Here is a 24,279-nt window from a genome sequence, read left to right as displayed (position 1 = left end):
GATTAAATTTTTTACTGATGATGGTGCTGGCAGACCAAGAGATGGAGACAAGCAGAGCCAGCTGCTCCCAAGGTCTGAGACTTTCCCTTTGGCCCCTGGGTCCTCCATGCAGTTGGTGCACCCAGCTCTGGAGATGGCAACAAGGAGGTCCAGGGTGGAATGACCACAGACACCACCACAAGGGTGTGGGCCACCTGCAGGTTCACAGGAAGGTCCAGCAGGGAGTCGTAGACCTTGCACTGCATCTGGCTGGTGCTCTCATAGAAGCAGTTCATTCACAGCCCCTAGCTCCTACCAGTGTGTTGTGACATCAACCCCCCTCCCAAACTCAATGACTGGTGGGCGCCTATGGAAGATGGGGAGCCAAGTGACTCTTAAAAGGGACATGGGCAAAATTTCAGCTACACTAAAAGTGCAAGGTAGCTGCAAGCCCATTACCCCTTTAAGAGCAGCTTAAATCGGGACGTTTCAGGGCAAAGGAAGAATCCATGGTGTGTTAGTTGCTTCTATGGAGGTTTCAGAAAATTTGGGGCAGATAGGGTGTATGTTATTCCTTGGGGTTTACTGCCCAAACCTTTCACTATTGAGTATAGCCACAAGCAGTGCTCTTTTCTGGGGGGGACACAGGGGTACACATACCCCTAAACATTTTGTGAATCTTTGTACTTTTGTCCATTTACTATATTTATTTTTCCTGATTTGAACTATAAAATCGTGATTTTCTTGAGTCAAAATGAGAGAACCCCTAAACATTTTTTAAGGGAGGGAAAGCACTGGCCACAAGGCAGCAGAGGTTTTAGGTCAGAGTGTTCCTTTTCCATTTTGCTAATTCTGCATCTTGTCCTCTAACGAAGGTAAGGGAAGAGGATTATGTATTTTGTGTTCTCATGTTGTACCTTTATGTTCTGAACTGCCTATGATTTCCAAATGAAAGGAGGCATACAAATTGAAATAATAACAATAGAACTTCCCAATAGCTATTGGGATTTCCCACAAATCCCAATTACACTCACGTTTCTGGAAGGACTTTCTGAGAACCTCACAGAATAGCCTCTTCTTGGATTGTCTGGGTGGAGCTACGGATGGGAAACATATCTCACCAAAGTCTCCCAGGATGCTGTATAAGCAGGCCTGGTGGCTCACATGCCATTCACACTGAATCCTAAAATGTGGGCCAAGATCTTCTTACCATTTGTGGGACTCTTTTGCGGGGCCAGCCTGCCACTGACTTCTTCCCAGGCTGATACAGGTGAGTTTGCTTCTCTTTCCTTCCTCTTTGCAGCCTTCTCATGCATGTACCTGAAGTCTGGGCATCTGGAACCACCCTTAGAAATAGAGCAATAACAACCCTTGGATTCTCTTACTCCAATTTTTCTGCTTATTTGCCAGCAGTAAACGGGATAGTCATTCCAAAGGGATGGATCCCATGGTTCCAAAACAAATACCCTTTTATTAACATTTGTAAGTGCCTGTTTCTGTGTGCTGAGATCTTTTCAGGTTTAGGGAACAGCAGAGACATTCTTCTGATAGGGGCAAAGAAGGCAGGGCTCTCACAAACTATGTAGCTGAAATTATTTAGCTGAAATTCCTGCATTACTGAGGGAGGTTCTATCAGGGAGGTTCTATCTATACAGGGAGCACAGCTATCATCAAGCCTTGACCGAGGAGCAGTACACTCCGTCTACCTGGGATAGTCTTCCTCTTCCACCGAGCGTGCAGCTTAGCGGGGGATGCACATGAAACAGGGGGACACCTACCTAGCCAGCCAGGTCAGCCAGATCAGCCCTGGCGTTCAATGGAGTGACAGATGTCTCAGTCGGGTCACCCTCACATCCGTCTTGAGACGTCTCCTGGGGCTCCCAAGTTCAATTATGTATGAGACAATGTGTGCAGAACTAGGTATACACATGATGGAATATTGAGTGTGGGCTAGCACAATAAACTACTGGTTGTATTTCCATTTTGTTGCCAGCCTTTGAGTCTACTCTCTGACCTACTTACGGACTCTGATAAATCCAGAAGTTCCAGCTCTTACATAGGAAAATCAGATCTATTGGTATTGACTTGGAACCCTTGTATAATTCGAGTGAGCAATATATTTATTGCAATAGTCAAAACAGATTAAGGTACAATGGGGGGAAACAACATCAAGTCAGGTGTAAATAAAATTTGCTCCCCCGAGATAACAGGGTCACATATCTCAAAAATAATAAATTCTGTCCAACTCAGGACCTTTATCTTAGCCCGACTGAATGTTTTTCCTTCAGCTTTTGTCAAGGGCAGATTTTTAAACATCCCCAGAAATGATAGACATTGTCGATGTTCTTTGAATGTGCCAGACACTGTAGAATATATCCTTTTCTACTGTCCATTTTACAACCTGCTACGCAAACGCATGCTACCCCCCCTTTTTGGGCACAATGAAAATATCTGATTAAACCAGAATTAACTGCACGGGGGTGTGTGTGTGAGGTTTTGTAAATAGTATCTCTTGCAGTGCTAAATGGCACTATTTAGCGGGAAGAAATCCCAGTGAAATTCCTCATCATTATATATTTTACATGGCTGCTTATTTGTGTATAATAAGGTTTGATGAAGGAGGTAAGTAAGCATTACTGGGGGTGTCAACTAGATGAGAATTGGGGTGTAGAGAAGAACAGATGGCAGACATAAGCAAGACTGGAAGGACTGAGATGAAAAGCAGAGGTTTTAACCTACGGCATTTATTCATTTGCTGATTTTCAAATCATTTCTAAGCTGCTTAAATCTTAAACAGTGCACTAAGCAACATAAAAACTGTAAAGCAATATAAACCGCCCCCATAAAAACAGTAATATAAAGTCATTAAAAAAACAGGAATTTCATTTGTCTGTCTGTCTGTCTGTCTGTCTGTCTGTCTGTCTATTTTGTTCCCTTAGGTGCAATATTGATGTGTACTGCCTCTGGCTCTGTCCCAGAAGGCATGATGATTACGTGGCAGGCAGGTGGCCAATCAGGTAACACCTCCGGCATCATAAGTGCAAGCATTGGTAGCACAGCATACTTCAGCGCTGAACTAATAACCGTTTCGCAGGTGAACACAGGAATTGAATTGGTTCTGACATTCGTCTGTCAACTATCCCTCCCTGGGTTCCAAAGAAATGTCAATGAACCTGAAGGTAAAAACTCTCAACACAGTTGGGACGTAGTTTTCCTTTGAAAAGCATGGTTTGGGAGCGGGATGATTGTTTCCAGATTGCTTAAGATCCTCTCAGGGACTGACCATTTCAAAACTGCTTCCTCCTTAATTCAGAAATTTATTTCTGCTTTCCATTATGGCCTGTTGAGATAAGACTTTCCCCACCAGTTGCCATGATATCGGTGCTTTGTTGTTTAGTCGTTTAGTCGTGACTGACTCTTCGTGACCCCATGGACCAGAGAACGCCAGGCACTCCTGTCCTCCACTGCCCCCCGCAGCTTGGTCAGACTCATGCTGGTAACCTCGAAAACACTATCCAACCATCTCGTCCTCTGTCGCCCTCTTCTCTTTGTGCCCTCCATCTTTCCCAACATCAGGGTCTTCTCCAGGGAGTCTTCTCTTCTCATGAGGTGGCCAAAGTACTGGAGCCTCAGCTTCACAATCTGTCCTTCCAGTGAGCACTCAGGGCTGATTTCCTTCAGAATGGAGAGGTTTGATCTTCTTGCAGTCCATGGGACTCTCAAGAGTCTCCTCCAGCACCATAATTCAAAAGAATCAATTCTTCGGCGATCAGCCTTCTTTATGGTCCAGCTCTCACTTCCATACATCACTACTGGGAAAACCATAGCTTTAACTATACGGACCTTTGTTGGCAAGGTGATGTCTCTACTTCTCAAGATGCTGTCTAGGCCTGTCATTGCCCTTCTCCCAAGAAGCAGGCGTCTTTTAATTTCGTGGCTGCTGTCACCATCTGCAGTGATCATGGAGCCCAAGAAAGTAAAATCTCTCACTGCCTCCATTTCTTCCCCTTCTATTTGCCAGGAGGTGATGGGACCAGTAGCCATGATCTTCGTTTTTTTGATGTTGAGCTTCAGACCATATTTTGCACTCTCCTTTTTCACCCTCAATAAAAGGTTCTTTAATTCCTCCTCACTTTCTGCCATCAAGGTTGTGTCATCTGCATATATGAGGTTGTTGATATTTCTTCCGGCAATCTTAATTCCGGCTAGGGATTCATCCAGCCCAGCCTTTCGCATGATGAATTCTGCATATAAGTTAAATAAGCAGGGAGACAAAATGCAGCCTTGTCGTACTCCTTTCCCAATTTGGAACCAGTCAGTTGTTCCATATCCAGTTCTAACTGTAGCTTCTTGTCCCACATAGAGATTTCTCAGGAGACAGATGAGGTGATCAGGCACTCCCATTTCTTTAAGAACTTGCCATAGTTTGCCATGGTCGACACAGTCAAAGGCTTTTGCATAGTCAATGAAGCAGAAGTAAATGTCTTTTTGGAACTCTCTAGCTTTCTCCATAATCCAGCGCATGTTTGCAATTTGGTCTCTGGTTCCTCTGCCTCTTCTAAATCCAGCTTGCACTTCTGGGAGTTCTCGGTCCACATACTGCTTGAGCCTTCCTTGTAGAATTTTAAGCATAACCTTGCTAGCGTGAGAAATTAGTGCAATTGTGCGATAGTTGGAGCATTCTTTGGCACTGCCCTTCTTTGGGATTGGGATGTAGACTGATCTTCTCCAATCTTCTGGCCACTGCTGAGTTTTCCAAACTTGCTGGCATATTGAGTGTAGCACCTTAACAGCATCATCTTTTAAAATTTTAAATAGTTCAGCTGGAATACCATCACTTCCACTGGCCTTGTTATTTGCAGTGCTTTCTAAGGCCCATTTGACTTCACTCTCCAGGATGTCTGGCTCAAGGTCAGCAACCACACTACCTGGGGTATATGAGACATCCGTTTCTTTCTGGTATAATTCCTCTGTGTATTCTTGCCACCTCTTCTTGATGTCTTCTGCTTCTGTTAGGTCCTTTCCACTTTTGTCCTTTATTATGGAAATCTTTGTACGAAATGTTCCTTTCATATCTCCAATTTTCTTGAACAGATCTCTGGTTCTTCCCATTCTATTGCTTTCCTCTATTTCTTTGCATTGCTTGTTTAAGAAGGTCTTCTTGTCTCTCCTTGCTATTCTTTGGAAATCTGCATTCAATTTCCTGTATGTTTCACGATCTCCCTTGCATTTTGCTTGCCTTCTCTCCCCCGCTATTTGTAAGGCCTCATTGGACAGCCACTTTGCTTTCTTGCATTTCCTTTTCATTGGGATGGTTTTCGTTGCTGCCTCCTGTATAATGTTACGAGCCTCCATCCACTGTGTATTCATAAGGGATTTGACTTAGATTGTATCTTACCGGCCCAGTGGTTTTTCCTACTTTCTTCAGTTTAAGCTTGAATTTTGCTATAAGAAGCTGATGATCTGAGCCACAGTCAGCTCCAGGTCTTGTTTTTGCTGACTGTATAGAGCTTCTCCATCTTTGGCTGCAGAGAATATAATCAATCTGATTTCGATGCTGCCCATCTGGTGATGTCCATGTGTAGAGTCGTCTCTTGTGTTGTTGGAAAAGCGTGTTTGTGATGACCAGCTTGTTCTCTTGACAGAACTCTATTAGCCTTTGCCCTGCTTCGTTTTGATCTCCAAGGCCAAACTTGCCAGTTGTTCCTTTCATCTCTTGACTCCCTACTTTAGCATTCCAATCCCCTATAATGAGAAGAACATCCTTCTTTGGTGTCACTTCTATAAGGTGTTGTAAGTCTTCATAGAATTGGTCAATTTCAGTTTCTTCAGCACCAGTAGTTGGTGCATAAACTTGGATTACTGTGATGTTAAAAGGTCTGCCTTGGATTCGTATCGAGATCATTCTATCATTTTTGAGATTGCATCCCAGTACAGCTTTTGCCACTCTTTTGTTGACTCTGAGGGCCACTCCATTTCTTTTACGAGTTTCTTGCCCACAGTAGTAGATATGATGGTCATCCGAACTGAATTCACCCATTCCCATCCATTTTAGTTCACTGATGCCCAGGATGCCAATATTTATTCTTGCCATCTCATTTTTGACCACCTCCAACTTACCCATGTTCATGGTTCTTACATTCCAGGTTCCTATGCAATATTTTTCTTTACAGCATTGGACTTTCCTTTCGCTTCCAGGCATATCCGCAACTGAGCGTCCTTTCGGCTTTGGCCCAGCCGCTTCATCAGCTCTGGATCTACTTGTACTTGCCCTCCACTCTTCCCCAGTAGCATGTTGGACGTCTTCCGACCTGAGGGGCTCATCTTCCAGCATCATAACTTTTATATGCCTGTTGTCTTTGTCCATGGAGTTTTCTTGGCAGGGATACTGGAGTGGCTTGCCAGTTCCTCCTCCAGGTGGATCACGTTTGGTCAAAACTCTCCACTATGACCTGTTCATCTTGGGTGCCCTGCTTGGCATAGTTCATAGCTTCTCTGAGTTCTTCAAGCCCCTTCGCCACGGCAGGGCAGTGATCCATGAAGGGGGATATCGGTGCTAGTGTTGGCTAAAGACACAACTTGAAACTGCAATCAGTCCGGTGGAGGTCTGAACAGTAATTCTCCTCTTATCTCTGCAGAAAGGTTTTCACCGTTCTTGAACAATACTAAATGCATGTTTTTATCAGAAGTTAACAATGGGAGAAGGAAAGGAAAGAACGTGTACCCTGCAAGGCCCAAGGTGTCTCCCACAATAATTTCCACCCCCATTAAAAACCATTCCCACTCCCAGCCAAGGATCTTTCTAACCTTCATCTGCCTGTCGATCATGTTTACCCAGCATAGGATGACCTAGATGAACAGATGGTGCCCTTCTATTGGAGGCAGATTTTTATATCCTTGCCCTGGTGGCCAAGTCCACACATTTAAGGAGCTCTCTACCTAGTTAGTGGCTCCAGGAGCAACTGTGCAGAGATGGTATCATTGGATATGGGAAGTTTTTAGTTAACCTTGGTTTTCAAACCCAGCCTATACACCAATACCTCCTCTGGGAAGGCTGGGATGCATTTTGTGCTGGGCGCTTTCTTTATACATGTTGGGGGAAGGAGCTGTGTAAATATTCCTGGAATCTCCACTATCCCACCGTGTCCTCATCCAGGTCAAGGAAGCCCCATGTATGTGCCACAGATCTTCCTACTCAGGTCCACACGGACAAGAACTTCAGTTAAATCCCCTTTGCTCCTTGAATCTTTCATTAAGGATTTACTCCCCTCTATCTACAGGTGGCGCAGGTGGCGCTGTGGGTTAAAGCCTCAGCGCCTAGGGCTTGCCGATCGAAAGGTCGGCGGTTCGAATCCCTGCGGCGGGGTGCGCTCCCGCTGCTCGGTCCCAGCGCCTGCCAACCTAGCAGTTCGAAAGCACCTCCGGGTGCAAGTAGATAAATAGGGACCGCTTACCAGCGGGAAGGTAAACGGCGTTTCCGTGTGCGGCTCTGGCTCTGGCCAGAGCAGCGATGTCACGCTGGCCACGTGACCCGGAAGTGTCTCTGGACAGCGCTGGCCCCTGGCCTCTTAAGTGAGATGGGCGCACAACCCCAGAGTCTGTCAAGACTGGCACGTACGGGCAGGGGTACCTTTACCTATACCTTTATCTACAGATTAAAAATGTTTGTCAGAGAATCCAGCAGAAAATAATCAGCACTAAATAGCGTAATAAATGTTGTCCATCAATTATGACTAAACTTAATAGCTATTGCCTCTCCCTTTCTCTCATACTTTCCCCATCCCAAAACTTAAAAAGACAAAGGGAACGGTCTCCATGAGAACCTCTATCACGCCAACCATAAAGAAAGCAGCCTTCAGCGAGCACAGACAATCCTCACCGGCATGGTCATTGGGCTCAATGCAAGTGAAGTTTCTGTCCAGTGGGTGAAGAATGCCCTCCTTGAAGGTCGCCATGTGAATCCCCGAGTCTTGAAGGGCAGCATCAAGGATTCCCTCTTGGCCCTCAGTCAGGTGGTAGTCCCCTACTCTGACTGGAACAACGGGACTTCATACTCCTGTACGTTTACCAGCACAGCAGGCACCGTGGAGCCCACCCAAAGGCCTGAGGAGAAATCCCAGGGTGAAAAATGATGCACACCCCATCCTCAGCATCACAACCTCTTCAGCCTATCCCAGATTAAATAATTTTCATGTATCCATGTTTGGCCTAAGGCTGAATAAAAGTGAGCAAACTCACAGATATCTCCTTATGTAATCACTTGATTGAGGTGGTGGGTGGGTTCTGGAAAGAAGTGGGGAATGGATTAATCTCCCTGCAAAATCGCGTTGAAGTTTGATTATTGTAGAAGCAAAGTGTGTTTAGCATATAACCATGAAGTTCACTGAGGGGGCTTTTGGCTAGTCACTGTCTCTTAGCCTATCCTTCCTCACCAGGGTTTAGACTCTCCCGAGCACAGATATTTGTGTCTCTCTCCCCTCCAAGCAGAGCATTTCTTATAAAACGAAAGGTGAGTGGAGTGACAACAATTCATTTTGCTGACCAGGGTCTTCTGCCTGTTGATCATGTTTACCCAGCAACAACTGACTTAGATGAGCAGGTGGTGCAGTTCTGTTGGAGGCAGATTTCATATCCTTGCCCTGGTGGTCCAGTCCACACATTAAGGAGCTGCGTAGCTAGCTGAGATTCCTGCTTTGCAGGGGGTTGGACTAGATGACCCTTGGGACCCTTCCAACTCAATAATTCCACAATTTGAGGAAAAGAAAATATGCATGGGAAAGAGGGTCAGAGAGAAGGAGAATCACAGGGGTGTAGAGATGAACGGATGGCAGACAAAAGCAAGAAGTGAAGGAGTGAGGTGGAAATCAGAGGTTTGAATCCAAGGCATTTTTTAATTCAATGATTTTAAAATCATGTCTAAGCTGCTTTATATTTAAAAATAACACATTAAGGAGTGCAAAAAGACAATGTGCTGCTGCTGTGAAGCATGTGTGAAAAATACAGAAAGTAGGCAAACCCTTCAGAATAACCCTGTCAAGAATTCCTGTGTTCATCAGAATGTCATCATAGCCCTTTCTAGATGCTCCTGCTTGTCCTTCTTCCAAGACCCCCATTTTCTAAATGCTGCCTGTCCATCAGGTATGTCTAAATCTAATAACTGTTGCCTCTCCTTTTGTCTCATACTAACCCCCACCGGAAACTTAAAAAGACAAGGCGAATAGTCCCCATGCCAATTTCTATTGCACTGCGAAGAAACCAGCCTTCAGCAAGCACAGACTGTAAATTGATTTATTGCCCAGATAAGCCTGGCGTCCGGCCCGCTTCTAAAGCTGTGCCAGGTCTCTGCATCACAGCCTGCATTCAGATGCTCTGAGGAAACAGCACAGTCCGGCAGCGTCCAAAGAAAGCAGCTGCTGTCTTCTGTGCTTCAGTGTGCAAAAAACAGAGTCTCACACAGAGGTACTAATAACTAAAAGCAGCTTTATTTACAGCTTACAGCAGAAGCTAGCCATTCACTATCACAGCACAAAGCATCGTGAGACACGTCTGCTTCACCTGAAAATGAAAGCAGAATAGAACAAAGGACTAAGACTCTCTGAAGTGACGCAGAGTCTCTCCCCGCCCCACAGTAGGCAAGACTCACACTCTGAGTGTATCTGAAGAAGTGTGCATGCACACGAAAGCTCATACCTAGAACTAACTTAGTTGGTCTTTAAGGTGCTACTGGAAGGAATTTTTTGTTTTGCCTGTAATCTCAGTTTCTCCTCACACAGACAATGCTCACTGGCTTGGTCACAGGGCTCGATACAAGCGAAGTTTCTGTTCAGAGGATTAATAATAATAATAATAATAATAATAATAATAATAATTTATACCCCACCCATTAGGCTGGGCTTCCCCAGTCATTCTGGGCAGCTCCCAACAGAATTAAAAGTACAATAAAACATCAAACATTAAAAACCTCCCTAAACAGGGATGCCTGCAAATGTCTTCTAAAAGTCAGATAGTTGTTTATTTCCTTGACATCTGATGGGAGGGCGTTCCACAGGGTGGGCGCCACTACTGAGAAGGCCCTCTGTCTAGTTCCCTCATTGTGGGTCAGCATGTGAACACCCGAGTATTGAAGGACAGCAGCAAGGTTTCCCTCTTGGCCTTCAGCCAGGTGATAGTTTCCTACTCTCACTGAATCAATGACACCATGAAGCTCACCCAGAGGCCTGAGGAGAAATCCCAGGGTGAAAAATGATGCACACCCCTTCCTCAGCATTGCAAGCTCTTCAGCCTATACTACATCATCCTCTTCAGCCTATCCCAGATTCAATGATTTCCATGCTTCATCTACAGATAAATAAAATCTCAATATCTCTCAGCTTAATGTACATCACAGGGGTTTTGTAATGATAATATAGAGAGGCGTAGTAGTGTGTATGCTAACTTCAGCTCTTTGGAGAAACGGTGGGATACAAATCAACACTAGATGAAGCATATCCTCCTGTATCCATCCCATCTGGGGCAAATTTCTGGTGAATGGGGCATGGGACACCTGTCACTTTTTAGATTAGCAAATGGAATGTCCTGTATTCTTATTCTGCCATTGTATGATAGAAAGCTTAGGCCATTCATACATAATATTAAAAGGGTAGTTGCAAAATGCCGCCCTTGAACATGTTGATTTCTGTTCCTTCCCAGAGTGCAGTTCCTATAGGGATATCTTAGCCACCTGCTACTTATTATTATAATGCTGCAAGGAACAGTGGAGAGTCATTATCAGATCTCAAAAAAGGAATTAACAGATTTGCTTTGCGGGTGGGGTTGAGGAATAGCACTCAAATGGTAAAGGGCTAATCACTGGCCTCCTAGGATAATGGGAGAAATCCCAGGGTGAAAAGTGATGCACCCCTTTCTCAACCTATCCCAGTTTTCCCTCCTCAGTCTATCTCAGATTCAATAATATCCATGTAATTATGTAGCCTAAGGCTAAATAAAAGAGAGCAAACTCACAGATATCTCTTGATGTGATCACTTGATTGAGGTGGTGGGTGTGTTCTGGAAAGAAGTGGGGAACGGATTAATCTCCCTGCAAAATCATGTTGAAGTTTGATTATTGTAGAAGCAAAGTGTGTTTAGCACATAACCATGAAGTTCACTAGAATGCTTTTGGCTAGTCACTTTCTATCCACATAACCCACCTCACCAGGGTTTTTGAGGATAAAATGGGGAGGCAGAGTACACTGTATTAAACATTAAACATGCTCCAGTCCGCCTTTCATCCCACCCAGGCCGGCCCTACCCTCCGCCTGCCCCTCAGAGCTAGCGCATCCCACACAGGGCTGGGCCTTGCTGGTGGCAATCTCTCCTCCTCTTCGCCTGCCCTCTGGCAGCTGCTACAATCAGCAGCATGTGATATTGCAATGTTCCCTGCCCTGCTTTCCATGACCCCCAGAGTGTCACTTCAATCCTGTTTGTCTTCACGTGGCTGCTGTCCTTTGAACCAAGTTCTACTCTAGAGCCATGTTCCCAGGCCACGGCCATCCACCAGTGTAGCACAAAAGCCCACTTCTGTGTAGATTCTGCAGTCAGCTGGTAACCCCTCCCTCCGCCTGCTTCCGCTACAGCCAACAAGATCCTCCATTTCACTGGCATTTCCCTCCTGCTGAAAAAATTGCACAAATCTCCCCCTTCCCTTCTTCTCAACCAACAAATATGGCAGAATTGTGTTCTGGCTCAAATCCAAAAAATGACGCTAATTGGAAACCTGTAAAAATACATAGGTATGGCCCTGTGCGGTGTATCACAATAGCACCAGCAAGACACAAGATCATGAATGAGAAGGAAATATTGTTGTAAATAAAAATATGCCCTTTCCCCTTATGGGGTATCCAAGAGCCCATATAGAGTCCTTACATAAGTTCCCTAGGAGAAAATAACAGAGGCCAACCAGAGAATATTGAGGAGCAAAGCAGCTAGTAAGCTTGATCTGTATTGATGTGTTGCAAGTGGGTGCTCCCCTCTCATGCAGGAAAGGAGGAGGACCCACAAAAATGCTGTGCAAGGGCTTATAAAGACTTTTGAAATTCCCATCCTGTAGATCAAGACCACCCCCAGAAACATTATATATACATCACAGAAGGGGTGTAACCTAAGACCACCCCTCAGATACATCACAGAAAAGGCGGTCTAAAATAGAACATTTGCATGTTGTTTTTCTCCTGTCGCTTGTTTATTTTCTGTCTGGCAGGTTACTTGATTGGATTGCCTGAGGAGCCTGGCCATTCTTTCGTAGTGATAAATAGTGATAAAAATTTAGTTCCTGGGCCATGTCACAGGCTCACACCCTATTCAAACACAGGCATACCCTTAAGAGAGGATTTGTGAAGGAAAAGAAAATAGGGAGGTTTTTCCACTTTGACCATGCAGAGAAACATTTGCTCAGTTTAGGAATAAAAATGGCTTCAGGTCAGTCTTCCTGTGCTGATCTATGTACGTGCAGTTATGAACATTACCATATATCTAGGACCATAAAATTCCTATCACAATGTCCCCCCTTTGAGGCTAGAATTTTTCTTAAAAAATTTTGCCCCACAAATAATAACATCGTATGTTGTAAATGGATGCCTTTGTGTAAATATATCATATAAAAATAACATATGTTGTGTTTTGTTACTAAATTACTTGCGGCATTCTAGCTTTTGGGAGAAACATTTTTTCAATAGTGGTCTATGCTTTACATTTAGCAGGAAGGTCCACTAAAAATGCAGTTTGCTTTGTCCTCCACCATTTTTTGTGTGTGTTCTCAGGTGTCAAGCTAGCTCTTCTGCAATCTCACACAGGCATAGTGGTACAGCAACACATTCTGGTGAATGCCCTCGGGGCTTTCATTGACCATGTTGCCTGGCACTCACCATAGCTGGCACAGGTTTGGGCATGTCATGAGAGAGATGTCTTTGCCTTGGCCATTCTATGGGATATTATTATTATAGGGTCTGGTCTTGCACTCATGGGAAGTTGCTCACTTGCTCGTAAAGGACCAAAAAGCTAATTGCAGCCTGGATACACTTGGCCAATTCAAACTGAGTCCAATTTGAATTTATATATGCTCATGGTTCTCAACTTTTCAAACCAATCTGTTAAAACAAAGCCATTCTTAAAAAGGGCACTTGTCCAAATAAGTCAATTTAACTCTATAAAGGATCATTCCTGCTAAACCAAAGCATATACACCTTTATGTATCTGGTGGTTTTAGGGATCCAGAAGCTTGTCCTTGGTAAAACGAGGTTTAGCACATTTTAAAATGGATAGGGAAGGTTGGCAGAGTGTCCGGTGGGACAGCGAAATGTGGTTATAAATTGATCTGATCTAAACATTGGACTACACAATAGCCTGATCTATTAGAAAGCATAAAATGCATGAGAATCCTCCATTGGGGTGTACGCGATAAGACAGTATACATTAAACATAAAAACAATTACAGAACACACAATAATTGGGTCCCCCCTTTGTGGGAATAACACAATGTCAAACACATTTAAACATTCCTACATAATAATACATAATACACAACAAAGTAATTAAATATCAGTTGCCTATCTTGAGACAATTGTGATCTTCTATGTATATATCTTTTCAATCCTGGAGCACAGAGTCTTGAGGTTCAAAAGTGAAAAAATGTCCTTGCAATTTAACTCCACCCCCCTTTGTCAGCCCCACTCCCCTGTCAGTCTATATCCTTTGAAAGAGATAGCTGTGGGCACTTTGAAAACTCTGGTGCCTGTTGTTGCAGGTAATAATCTTGTGATGACGAAGAACTGAGTTGAGGGGTTGTTGCTGCTTTTCCATCTGTAGAAGTGATATCCTGTAAGGGGCAGGGTTTTGGGGACTTAAAAGACAGACTTAGAAAAAGGAAAGAGCAAAAGCCGCCCTCCAAAGAAAATCTCCTTGAGTTATCTTGGTTAGCTGCAAATAATAAAATCCCAGTGTGTTAAGCATCTTATTCATTTCAATAATTTTATCACATTTCCATATAATTACTTTTATAATTACTGCTAAGTTTGTTTGCTTTCCTTCACTTAGTTGTTTTTTTTCATATTATTAAATAAAAAATTACTCCACATGTATAGAAAGAGAACTGTAAAAATACAACAAAGGTTAAAAAATAAAAAAGAAAGCAAAAAATTAGATTACCAGTCAGATGAAAATGGACTTGACACAAAGACATCAGATTTAGAAAATAATTATTATTAAATAATACAAAGATATTATCAAAAACCACACAGATTATATAAAACGCTCCAAACAGAATACTCGATATTAATAAGCCAAGAGGTGGAATGGGGAATAAAGTTAATGAAACAAAGGTCCTTCGAATCGGCAAATAAAATTGGAAAGTTTCTGGCGTGGCAACTGAGAAAAAGAAAAAAAATTAGTACCATCAATAAAATAAAAGTTGAAGAACAAGTCTTGGAAGACCCCAATGAAATAAAAAAGAACTTCCTTAAATTCTATGAGAACCTATACAAAAGAGAAGAAGAAGATTTAACGGGCATCGCAAAATATCTAGAAGAAAATAGTCCCAAAAATATATCAGAAGAGGAAAGAACCGCCTTAAATAAACCTATAAAAATAGAGGAGATCCGAGAGGCAATCAAGAGGATGAAACTGGGGAAAGCCCCAGGCCCAGACGGGTTATCTGCCAAGTATTACAAGGTCCTAGAGGAACGCAGGTGGCGCTGTGGGTTAAAGCCTCAGCGCCTAGGGCTTGCCGATCGAAAGGTCGGCGGTTCGAATCCCTGCGGCGGGGTGCGCTCCCGCTGCTCGGTCCCAGCGCCTGCCAACCTAGCAGTTCGAAAGCACCTCCGGGTGCAAGTAGATAAATAGGGACCGCTTACCAGCGGGAAGGTAAACAGCGTTTCCGTGTGCGGCTCTGGCTCGCCAGAGCAGCGATGTCACGCTGGCCACGTGACCTGGAAGTGTCTCCGGACAGCGCTGGCCCCTGGCCTCTTAAGTGAGATGGGCGCACAACCCCAGAGTCTGTCAAGACTGGCCCGTACGGGCAGGGGTACCTTTACCTTAGAGGAACACTTAACACCAGTACTATGTGACGTAATCAACGAGATACTAAGAGGAGGAAAAATGCCAGCATCCTGGAAAGAAGCCTATATCACGTTGATCCCGAAACCAGATTCAGACAAATTTAACATCAAGAATTATAGACCGATTTCATTACTAAATAACGACTACAAGATCTTTGCAGATATAATGGCACACAGACTTAAAAAGTGTTTAACTAATCTCATCCATATTGACCAGGCCGGTTTCCTTCCCAACAGACAAATAAAAGATAATATTAGACATACAATAGACATCATTGAATATTTAGAATGTCATAATGAAATTCCCGCTGCTTTAATGTTCGTCGATGCCGAGAAGGCATTCGACAATGTCTCCTCGGGTTTTCTGATAAAGTGCCTGGAAAGATCAGGGATAGATGGCACATTCCTGCAAGGAGTTAGAGCAATCTACATACAACAAAGAGCTAGATTAATTATTAACAATACCCTGACAGAACAGTTTGAAATAGCAAAAGGCACTCGACAGGGGTGCCCTCTGTCACCGCTGTTGTTTATCATGGTTTTAGAGATAATCACAAACAAGATAAGAAAAACCCCAGAGATCCGTGGCATAAAAATAGGAGCGAAAGAATATAAACTGAAAACATATGCAGACGATCTTATGCTGTCATTGGAAGAACCAAAAGAGAGCGTCGGCAAAGTGTTAAAGCTACTAGAGGAATTTGGAAAATTATCCGGATTTAAATTGAACAGAGCGAAGACCAAAATAATGACCAAAAATATGGAAGAAGAAACCAAAAACGATCTTGAAAGTCAAACTGGAATTAAAATAACTAAAAAAGTAAAATACCTTGGAATCTGGTTAACTATGAAAAATATAAATCTGATTGAAAATAATTATAAGAAAACATGGAAAGAAATAATGAAGGACTTGGATACATGGAATAGAATACATCTCTCGTGGTTGGGGAGAATGGCGGCGATTAAAATGACCTTACTACCTAAATTACTCTTCCTATTTCAGAATATACCGATAATTAGAGGAACCTCAATATTCAAAGAATGGCAGAGATTACTTTCTAAATTCATTTGGCAGGGAAAGAGACCAAGAATCAGATTTAAATTGCTCACAGACCAAAGAGATAGGGGTGGCCTTGCGGTTCCAAACTTGAGGTTATATTACGAAGCTGCATGTCTTTGTTGGGTAAAAGACTGGATTGTCATCAAAAACAAAAATTTGTTAGATCTAGAGGGGTTTAATCTAAGATTCGGTTGGCATGCCTATTTATGGCGAGACAAGGGAAGGGTTCATAAAGGTTTTTCTAACCACATTTTCAGAGGGCCACTGCTGGAAGTGTGGGAAAGGAATAAAAAACTGTTGGAGCAGAAAACGCCCTGGTGGTTATCACCAATAGACATTTTAACAATTAAAAAATTAAATATAGAGGGGGAAAGATGGACATATGAAGATTTACTAACCAAAACAGAATCCGGGTGGAGGATTAGACCTTATGAAGAAATAAAAAGCAAGCTGACTGGCTGGATTCAATACCATCAAATTAATTCAATGTGGAGGGAAGATAATAAGATCGGAATAAATGACAAGAAATCTAGATTTCAGATTGAAATAATAGAAAGTAAAACAAAATTATTATCAAAAATGTACAACCAGTTGCTTGAGTGGGACACCAAGGACGAGGAAGTAAAGGATGTGATGGTGAAGTGGGCGGTAAACCTAGGGTACAACATAGAGTTTGACAAATGGAAGGCATTGTGGTGTAAAGATATGAATTTTTCAGCATGCACGACACTAAAGGAAAACATGTATAAGATGATGTACAGATGGTACATAACGCCGGTAAAACTACATAAAATGTATAGAACAGGCGATAAACTGTGTTGGAAATGTAAGAGCAAGGAGGGCGAATTCATTCATATGTGGTGGACGTGCGAGATTCTCAAAAAATTTTGGGAATCCATCTATAATGAATTAAAAAAAATTCTTAAATACACGTTTGTTAAAAAACCCGAAGCCTTCCTGCTGGGGATAATTGGTAAGGATATCAAAGAAGAAGATAGAACCTTTTTTCAATATGCAATGGTGGCCGCCAGAACCCTCATAGCACAGTACTGGAAAACACCAAAAATCCCAACACTAAAGGAGTGGCAACTTAAATTATCCGATTACTTGGAGCTGGCTAAATTGACACAGAAAATAAGAAATCAAAGAAGTGCAAAATTTAACAATGAATGGGATAAATTTAGTATATATATGGAAATAGAGACAAGGGGAAAATTAAAATGTTGATCAGAAACACATATGTACTTATAGAAATCACAGTAGGCATGAGATAACGCTTACTACGTAAAAAGTTTTATTAAGGAATAGACACAGCAGATAGATAAACAAGATAATAATTTCCGAAATCGAGATAAAGGGAAGTCGATCAATGTCATCAAAGTTGTATGTATTTCATGTTTTTTTTGTTTGTTTTTTTCTTTTTTCTGTTTTTTCTTTTTCATTTTGTCTTTTGTATGTTTGTGAAATATATTTATGTCAAAGTTTAATAAAAAATTAAAAAAAAACAAACCACACAGATTACTACTGGACTGAAAAAAATGGGAAAACAATGGGAAAAGGCAAAAATTCAGCATGTGCTAAAAGAACTTGATGAAAATGACTTTCAGCATGTGATGGACATGTCCCCAAAGTAAAACACACACACACTCACAACAACCTATGAGGAACCAAAAATAAATAAATGCTAAGACACACAATTTTTAAGAAACCTGAAGTAATCTGTTTTGGCATTCTAACATCCCAAATGAAAATAAAAGAGTGTTTCTTGATGTGACAACATCCGCTAGAATGTTAATAGCAAAATACTGGGAAATGAGTTAATACCAAGAAAAAATGAATGGCAATTTAAAGTTGTGCAAGTACCTTGAACTAGCCACAATGAGAGAATTAATAAGAAATATGTTTGGTTGTGCTTCAATTAATTCATGGAAAAACTGATTAAATAAATGAAAACAGATTATTTGTAACCTTAAAAAGGTGTCAAAGCCACAAAGAGATAGAGGGAAGCCAAATAATATAGCAGGGATTCAGACTTCTTTCGCAGAACAGAAAGCCTGTTTGGCTGTAAGGGAAAAGAAATACAAATGCAATTACTTTTTATAGAGTATTTAAATCACTGTTTGCATCTCCTCATTATCATTTGTGCTGTGGGAGAAAAGAAAGGACACTTTGTTAGAGGTTCCCATATCCTGTTAAAAGGGGAAATTATTTCATGTGAGAAGTCTGTCAGGAAGTGCTGTTCCTAAAATGTATAGGCATACACACACACACACACAAAACAACAACAACAACAACAACAACAAAACCTGTTATAAAATTTAAATCCCATTGGGGAGGCGAACTACTCAAGAGAGGAACTCACAGTGGGAGTGCTTTAATATTTACCTGTGAAAAGAATTTGGCATGTTAGATTTGAAAATTGGCAACCTCTTGACTTTTGATGGTCCAGTACTTAACCCTTTTGTCTTAAGTAGCCCCTGGAGCAAAAGACACATTAAAGGTGATTTCCCTCAATGGTTCCAAGTTTTACATAAGGAAATTTGGATAAGTTTCTCCCTGCAGCCCATGCTCTGTGCTGATCTATGTACGTGCAGTTATGAACATTACCATATATCTAGGACCATAAAATTCCTATCACAATATACAAGGATAGGAGTCAACTCCAGGGGCCCGTGGGTGCTTGGGCACCCACAATAATGTAATTTGCAGGGACTGGGCACCCACAAAGGCAATGAGCACTATGTGCAGGCGTGTGCCTGTGATGTTGCACCTCCATGTTACGGCTGTGGGCACCCACAATCCTGAGGGCAAGATGGCACCCCAGTATACAAGCCCACATCCTGTGTCCTGACTCCATGCATTGCAGCTTGAAGAACCAGACTGGGGTTGAGAAGACTGGTTGCTGGGAACCCCTTCATTTAAAACAGATCCCTGCAGCCACATTAGGAAAAGAACTGAAAATAAAACAGCCAATATTGTAATGCTGTTATACAAATCTATGGTGTGACCTAAAATATTGTTACAAAAGTTGAATGCCTGCCCTTCTCTTTGCCGAGTGGGGGCAAGAGCCCATGGGGTCCTTGGCACTGACACAGGGTATGTGTCCCTTTGGAGGAATAGAAAATGCAGTAGAGACTATTGTAGGTTTAAGAAATATGGTTTATTTACCTATTTACTCCTCCTGTCTGCATGGTGGGAGTACAAATCTTACAGCATGGTCGTTTCATGGGGCGGCAGCGCAGGCATCCTTCAGCCTGCCTGCCCAAGATGGAGCTCAGCTTCTGTCCTGCCGCTTCTTCCCAGCAAACCTTGCTCAAAAACTGCCTTTTCCTGTCCCCTCAAACACCCCACCCCATCACCTGAAATCCCTGCCTCTGTTCACACCTCAGGGCAGGGGGGAAAGGAGTTTTCTTGTGTTGTTAATGGCCCTCCATTATACACATTGAGGCACCAGGCAAAAATGTTCCTCTTTAACCAGATCTTTGGTTGGTTGCTATCCAATGCCCTTTTAAAACATGTTCTGGCGGGATTATAAGGTTATTTTCATTTTCATTTTGCTTATGTATTCGGTTTTTTTCTATTGTGATTTTATCCTTTGAACCACCAAGACCTGCGAGTATAGGGGAGTATCTTAACAACAACAACAACAACCATCACAAAACTAACCACAGACCACGCAAAAGGATAAAATGTTCCTCAAAGGACATGCAACTTACAAAACCCTTTCTAAAAATAATATCTCTGAATTCCTCTTTTCTCTTCCCAGATGCTTCTGCTATTCTCAAATTCAGGGTCTGGGAAAGGCTTCTAGGGTTCGAGGGTGGGGCAAGGCAGGAAAAAAAAGCTGTTGCCCTATTAATTTTTTTACTGATGATGGTGCTGGCAGACCAAGAGATGGAGAGAAGCAGAGCCAGCCGCTCCCAAGGTCTGAGACTTTCCCTTTGGCCTCTGGGTCCTCCATGCAGTTGGTGCACCCAGCTCTGGAGATGGCAACAAGGAGGTCCAGGGTGGAATGACCACAGAAACCACCACAAGGGTGTGGGCCACCTGCAGGTTCACAGGAAGGTCCAGCAGAGAGTTGTAGACCTTGCACTGCATCTGGCTGGTGCTCTCATAGAAGCAGTTCATTCACAGCCCCTAGCTCCTACCAGTGTGTTGTGACATCAACCCCCCTCCCAAACTCAATGACTGGTGGGCGCCTATGGAAGATGGGGAGCCAAGTGACTCTTAAAAGGGACATGGGCAAAATTTCAGCTACACTAAAAGTGCAAGGTAGCTGCAAGCCCATTACCCCTTTAAGAGCAGCTTAAATCGGGACGTTTCAGGGCAAAGGAAGAATCCATGGTGGGTTAATTGCTTCTATGGCAGTTTCAGAAAATTTGGGGCAGATGAGGTGTATGTTATTCCTTGGGGTTTACTGCCCAAACCTTTCACTATTGAGTATAGCCACAAGCAGTGCTCTTTTCTGGGGGGACACAGGGGTACACATACCCCTAAACATTTTGTGAATCTTTGTACTTTTGTCCATTTACTATATTTATTTTCCCCGATTTGAACTATAAAATCGTGATTTTCTTGAGTCAAAATGAGAGAACCCCTAAACATTTTTAAGGGAGGGAAAGCACTGGTCACAAGGCAGCAGAGGTTTTAGGTCAGAGTGTTCCTTCTCTATTTTGCTAATTCTGCATCTTGTCCTCTAACGAAGGTCAGGAAAGAGGATTATGTATTTTGTGTTCTCATGTTGTACCTTTATGTTCTGAACTGCCTATGATCTCCAGATGAAGGGAGGTGTACAAATTGAAATAATAACAATAGAACTTCCCAATAGCTATTGGGATTTCCCACAAATCCCAATTACACTGAAGTTTCTAGAAGGACTTTCTGGGAACCTCACAGAATAGCCTCTTCTTGGATTGTCTGGGTGTAGTTACAGTAAGCAGGCCTGGTAGCCTACATGCCATTCACAATGTATCCTATAATGTGGGACCAGATCTTCTTACTACAGCTGTGCAAGCCTTTGGGAGTCAGAGATGTGAGAGGACATCATAGGGGGGAGGGAAGGAAAGAGGGACAGAGGCCAGCGTTGCCTGCGACAGCCCTGACCACAATTCAAGGCACCTCAGGGTGCCACGACACACTGGTTGAGAACCAATACCTTAAGCAATGGGTGCCTCTCACTCTCCTTAGACCATGCAGGAGTGTGTGTCCTCCCCCGCCCACCAAATCGCCCATGTAGAGCAAGCGGAGGCCACCGGTTAGGGAGACCTACCCAAGGTTGCTTGCCGAGAGACAGAGAACAAGGAAACTCTCCATCCTTTTTCAACCAAATGTCTGGTTAAAGAGGGACATTTTTGCCAGGCGCCAAAAGGTGTATTATGATGGCACCAGGTGAACAGGAAGCTGAGTGCCCAGTGCTGAAGGAGAGCCTTTCTTCCATGCAGGCCCGGCAGGGCCCACTGCTGCCATTGCTGCTCCCTGGGTAAGATGCTTCGCCAGTCTCCGTTGGGCCACCAAGTCTGGGGACATCTTCTTCCCAGGCCCCCGTGGGGCTGTTGTGAGGAGACACCTCTCTTTAGGGCAGGAAGGGGGCAGCTCTGAGACCAGGAGCGGCAGCAACAGCTACCTCCAAGGAGAGGAGATAGGAGAGGAGGCTGAGGGAACCCTCCACCAGGGAGGGTGTGTGGAAAAGGGTGAGAATCTGCCAGCTCTGCAGGCAAGGGTGACATAAATGGGCTTCTGAGCCCCACAGGGGTGCTGCAGAAAGCATGCAGTTGGTCAAGGGAGCCATGGACTCAGGAAAGTTGAGAACCTCTGGCTTAAAGAGAAGGCTTAAAGAAGGAGAGGGTGGATGTGTAGGGAAAGGGCGTGAGACACAGTGTCTCTTCATCAGTGGGGAGCAAACAGTTCATTTTCTCTTTCTCTCTCCTCTTCTGCTTCCTTTAGCCAGCAATGGTGTGTAAAAAGTAAGCAAATGCTCATGTATTAATGCATTACAGTGGTACCTCGGGTTACATACGCTTCAGGTTACAGACTCTGCTAACCCAGAAATAGTACCTCGGCTTAAGAACTTTGCTTCAGGATGAGAACAGAAATCGTGCTCCGGTGGCGCGGCAGCAGTGGGCGGTCCCATTAGCTAAAGTGGTGTTTCAGGTGAAGAACAGCTTCAGGTTAAGAATGAACATCCGGAATGAATTAAGTACTTAACCCGAGGTATCACTTTAATGGGAATTTTTTCTTGTTAAACGTAGGAATGTGTTGCGTTTTTAAAGTGTCCCAAGGCTCTTTGTTGATGCTGCAAACAGGGTGGCTTCTCTGGAAATAAACAGCGTAGTACATTATTACTGACTTAACCGCAAATTTAAGATACCAGAAAATGCAAAGGAAGACAACGTGCCTTGATTTTTATTAGTCCCCTCATTGCTTTCCTTTTTGTGAAGGGCTTGGAGAACAGGTTGAGGTTTTCAATTGCCGGTGAACCTGCTGTACGTGCGAGACGTGTACCCTTTTCTTGCACATGCAAGTCTTGTGACCAGTGTCTGAAGATCATTGTGACTTGGCATCTGGCAAAGAATGTGTTAATCCTTGGACTCTGCTGCATGCAAACTCTGCTAGATTGGTATCAAATATTAATAAAGCAATATTTGTTTTGGAACCAAGGGATCTTTCCCTTGGGAATGACTATCCCAATCTTCTTTAGAGGACATGATGCAGAATTAGCAAAACAGAGAAGGAACACTCTGACCTTACACCTCCGCTGCCTTGTGACTAGACTCATTTGTGAGAAAGGAATAACATACATGTCAACTGTCCTGAATTTTCTGAGGCTCCCTTGAAACCAATTAAATACAAAAAACATGGCGTGTATGTATAAGCTAAAGCAAAATAACAAAATGTACATGGAAAGGCTGATTTGAAAATTTAATTTATGGGAATGGCAGTATATTCAGCATCAAATGTTATTGAGTAAAAGATAGATGGAGCAGCGAGCCTATAGCACGTCTTTCCAACATAAAAGGTAAAGGTAAAGGTACCCCTGCCCGCACGGGCCAGTCTTGACAGACTCTGGGGTTGTGCGCCCATCTCACTTAAGAGGCCAGGGGCCAGCGCTGTCCGGAGACACTTCCGGGTCACGTGGCCAGCGTGACATCGCTGCTCTGGCCAGAGCCAGAGCCAGAGCCAGAGCCAGAGCCGCACACGGAAACGCCGTTTACCTTCCCGCTGGTAAGCGGTCCCTATTTATCTACTTGCACCCGGAGGTGCTTTCGAACTGCTAGGTTGGCAGGCGCTGGGACCGAGCAGCGGGAGCGCACCCCACCGCAGGGATTCGAACCGCCGACCTTTCAATCGGCAAGCCCTAGGCGCTGAGGCTTTAACCCACAGCGCCACCTGCGTCCCATCTTTCCAACATAAGTTGTATCAAAAATACTCCAAAAACTACTACTGCCACAATTAGGTCACTTGAAATGATAAATAATTGTTGCTCACCAATCTTATTATCAAACAAGCTTCACTGAAAAAATATTTTCTGGTGCCCTGATCGTAATATGAAATTCTATTCTATCATAGTTATACCAGAACACAAAGTCTGTTGGTTACACCTGAAACACACCTTAAAGGTGTGCTGTTACCATTCAGACTGGAAATGTTGCCAAATGCTGCTTAGCTAAATGTTACGATACAAATGCCCATAAAAGGCGTTAAGCTGATTAAACAACATTTAAATATAAGAACTTAGGTCAAGATGTGAATTTAGACCTGAAGGAATCATTGTCTTTGAACGGTACCTTTATATGTAAAGTTCCGAGGAAGACACAAAATGGCGACGAAGGTAGTAGCCTAGTTAACTTCGTCTGCCTTCAGATTAAGTTTTAAGTAGTTTTAAGTACTTTTTAAACCCCTCGGGGCTTTTATCTTTCAATTTTAATGATTTAGTGGCTGCATTATCCCCTCAATGCTGCCTTTGCTTTCTCTTTAGCGTTTTATTGTTTTATTGTTTTATCACCTGTTTCGAGCTTCAGCCTGCTGCCTTGTCGCACCTCCCGCCGTGTATTTGGTGCTGTGGAGCTGAGTAATCTCCCGAAACGAGTGAAAGGGGAAGGAAAGAGGCCCGGCCTGACCCCCCCCCCGTCACTGGGAAGGAAAAACTCAAGG

The 24,279-nt window shown here is 43.3% G+C and overlaps 1 protein-coding gene across 5 annotated transcripts in view; it reads left to right on the top strand.

The window, feature by feature from the left end:
- The window catches only part of LOC307201894 (uncharacterized protein), a 78,105-nt gene that overhangs the window by 21,382 nt on the left and 32,444 nt on the right, over positions 1-24,279 (top strand). For 3 of the 5 annotated variants that reach the window (XM_079951424.1, XM_079951421.1, XM_079951423.1), the window contains exon 3: positions 2,919-2,996. In XM_079951424.1, the coding sequence (XP_079807550.1) occupies positions 2,919-2,996 (78 nt within the window). Of the gene's footprint in view, positions 1-2,918; positions 3,159-7,776; positions 8,217-24,279 lie in introns of those variants that run through there. The other 2 variants (XM_079951425.1, XM_079951422.1) reach the window with 1 other exon arrangement.

Source organism: Podarcis cretensis, assembly GCF_951804945.1.
Source record: "Podarcis cretensis genome assembly, chromosome: 13".
Classification (NCBI taxonomy): domain Eukaryota; kingdom Metazoa; phylum Chordata; class Lepidosauria; order Squamata; family Lacertidae; genus Podarcis; species Podarcis cretensis.
This window is presented reverse-complemented; position numbering and strand designations above follow the sequence as displayed.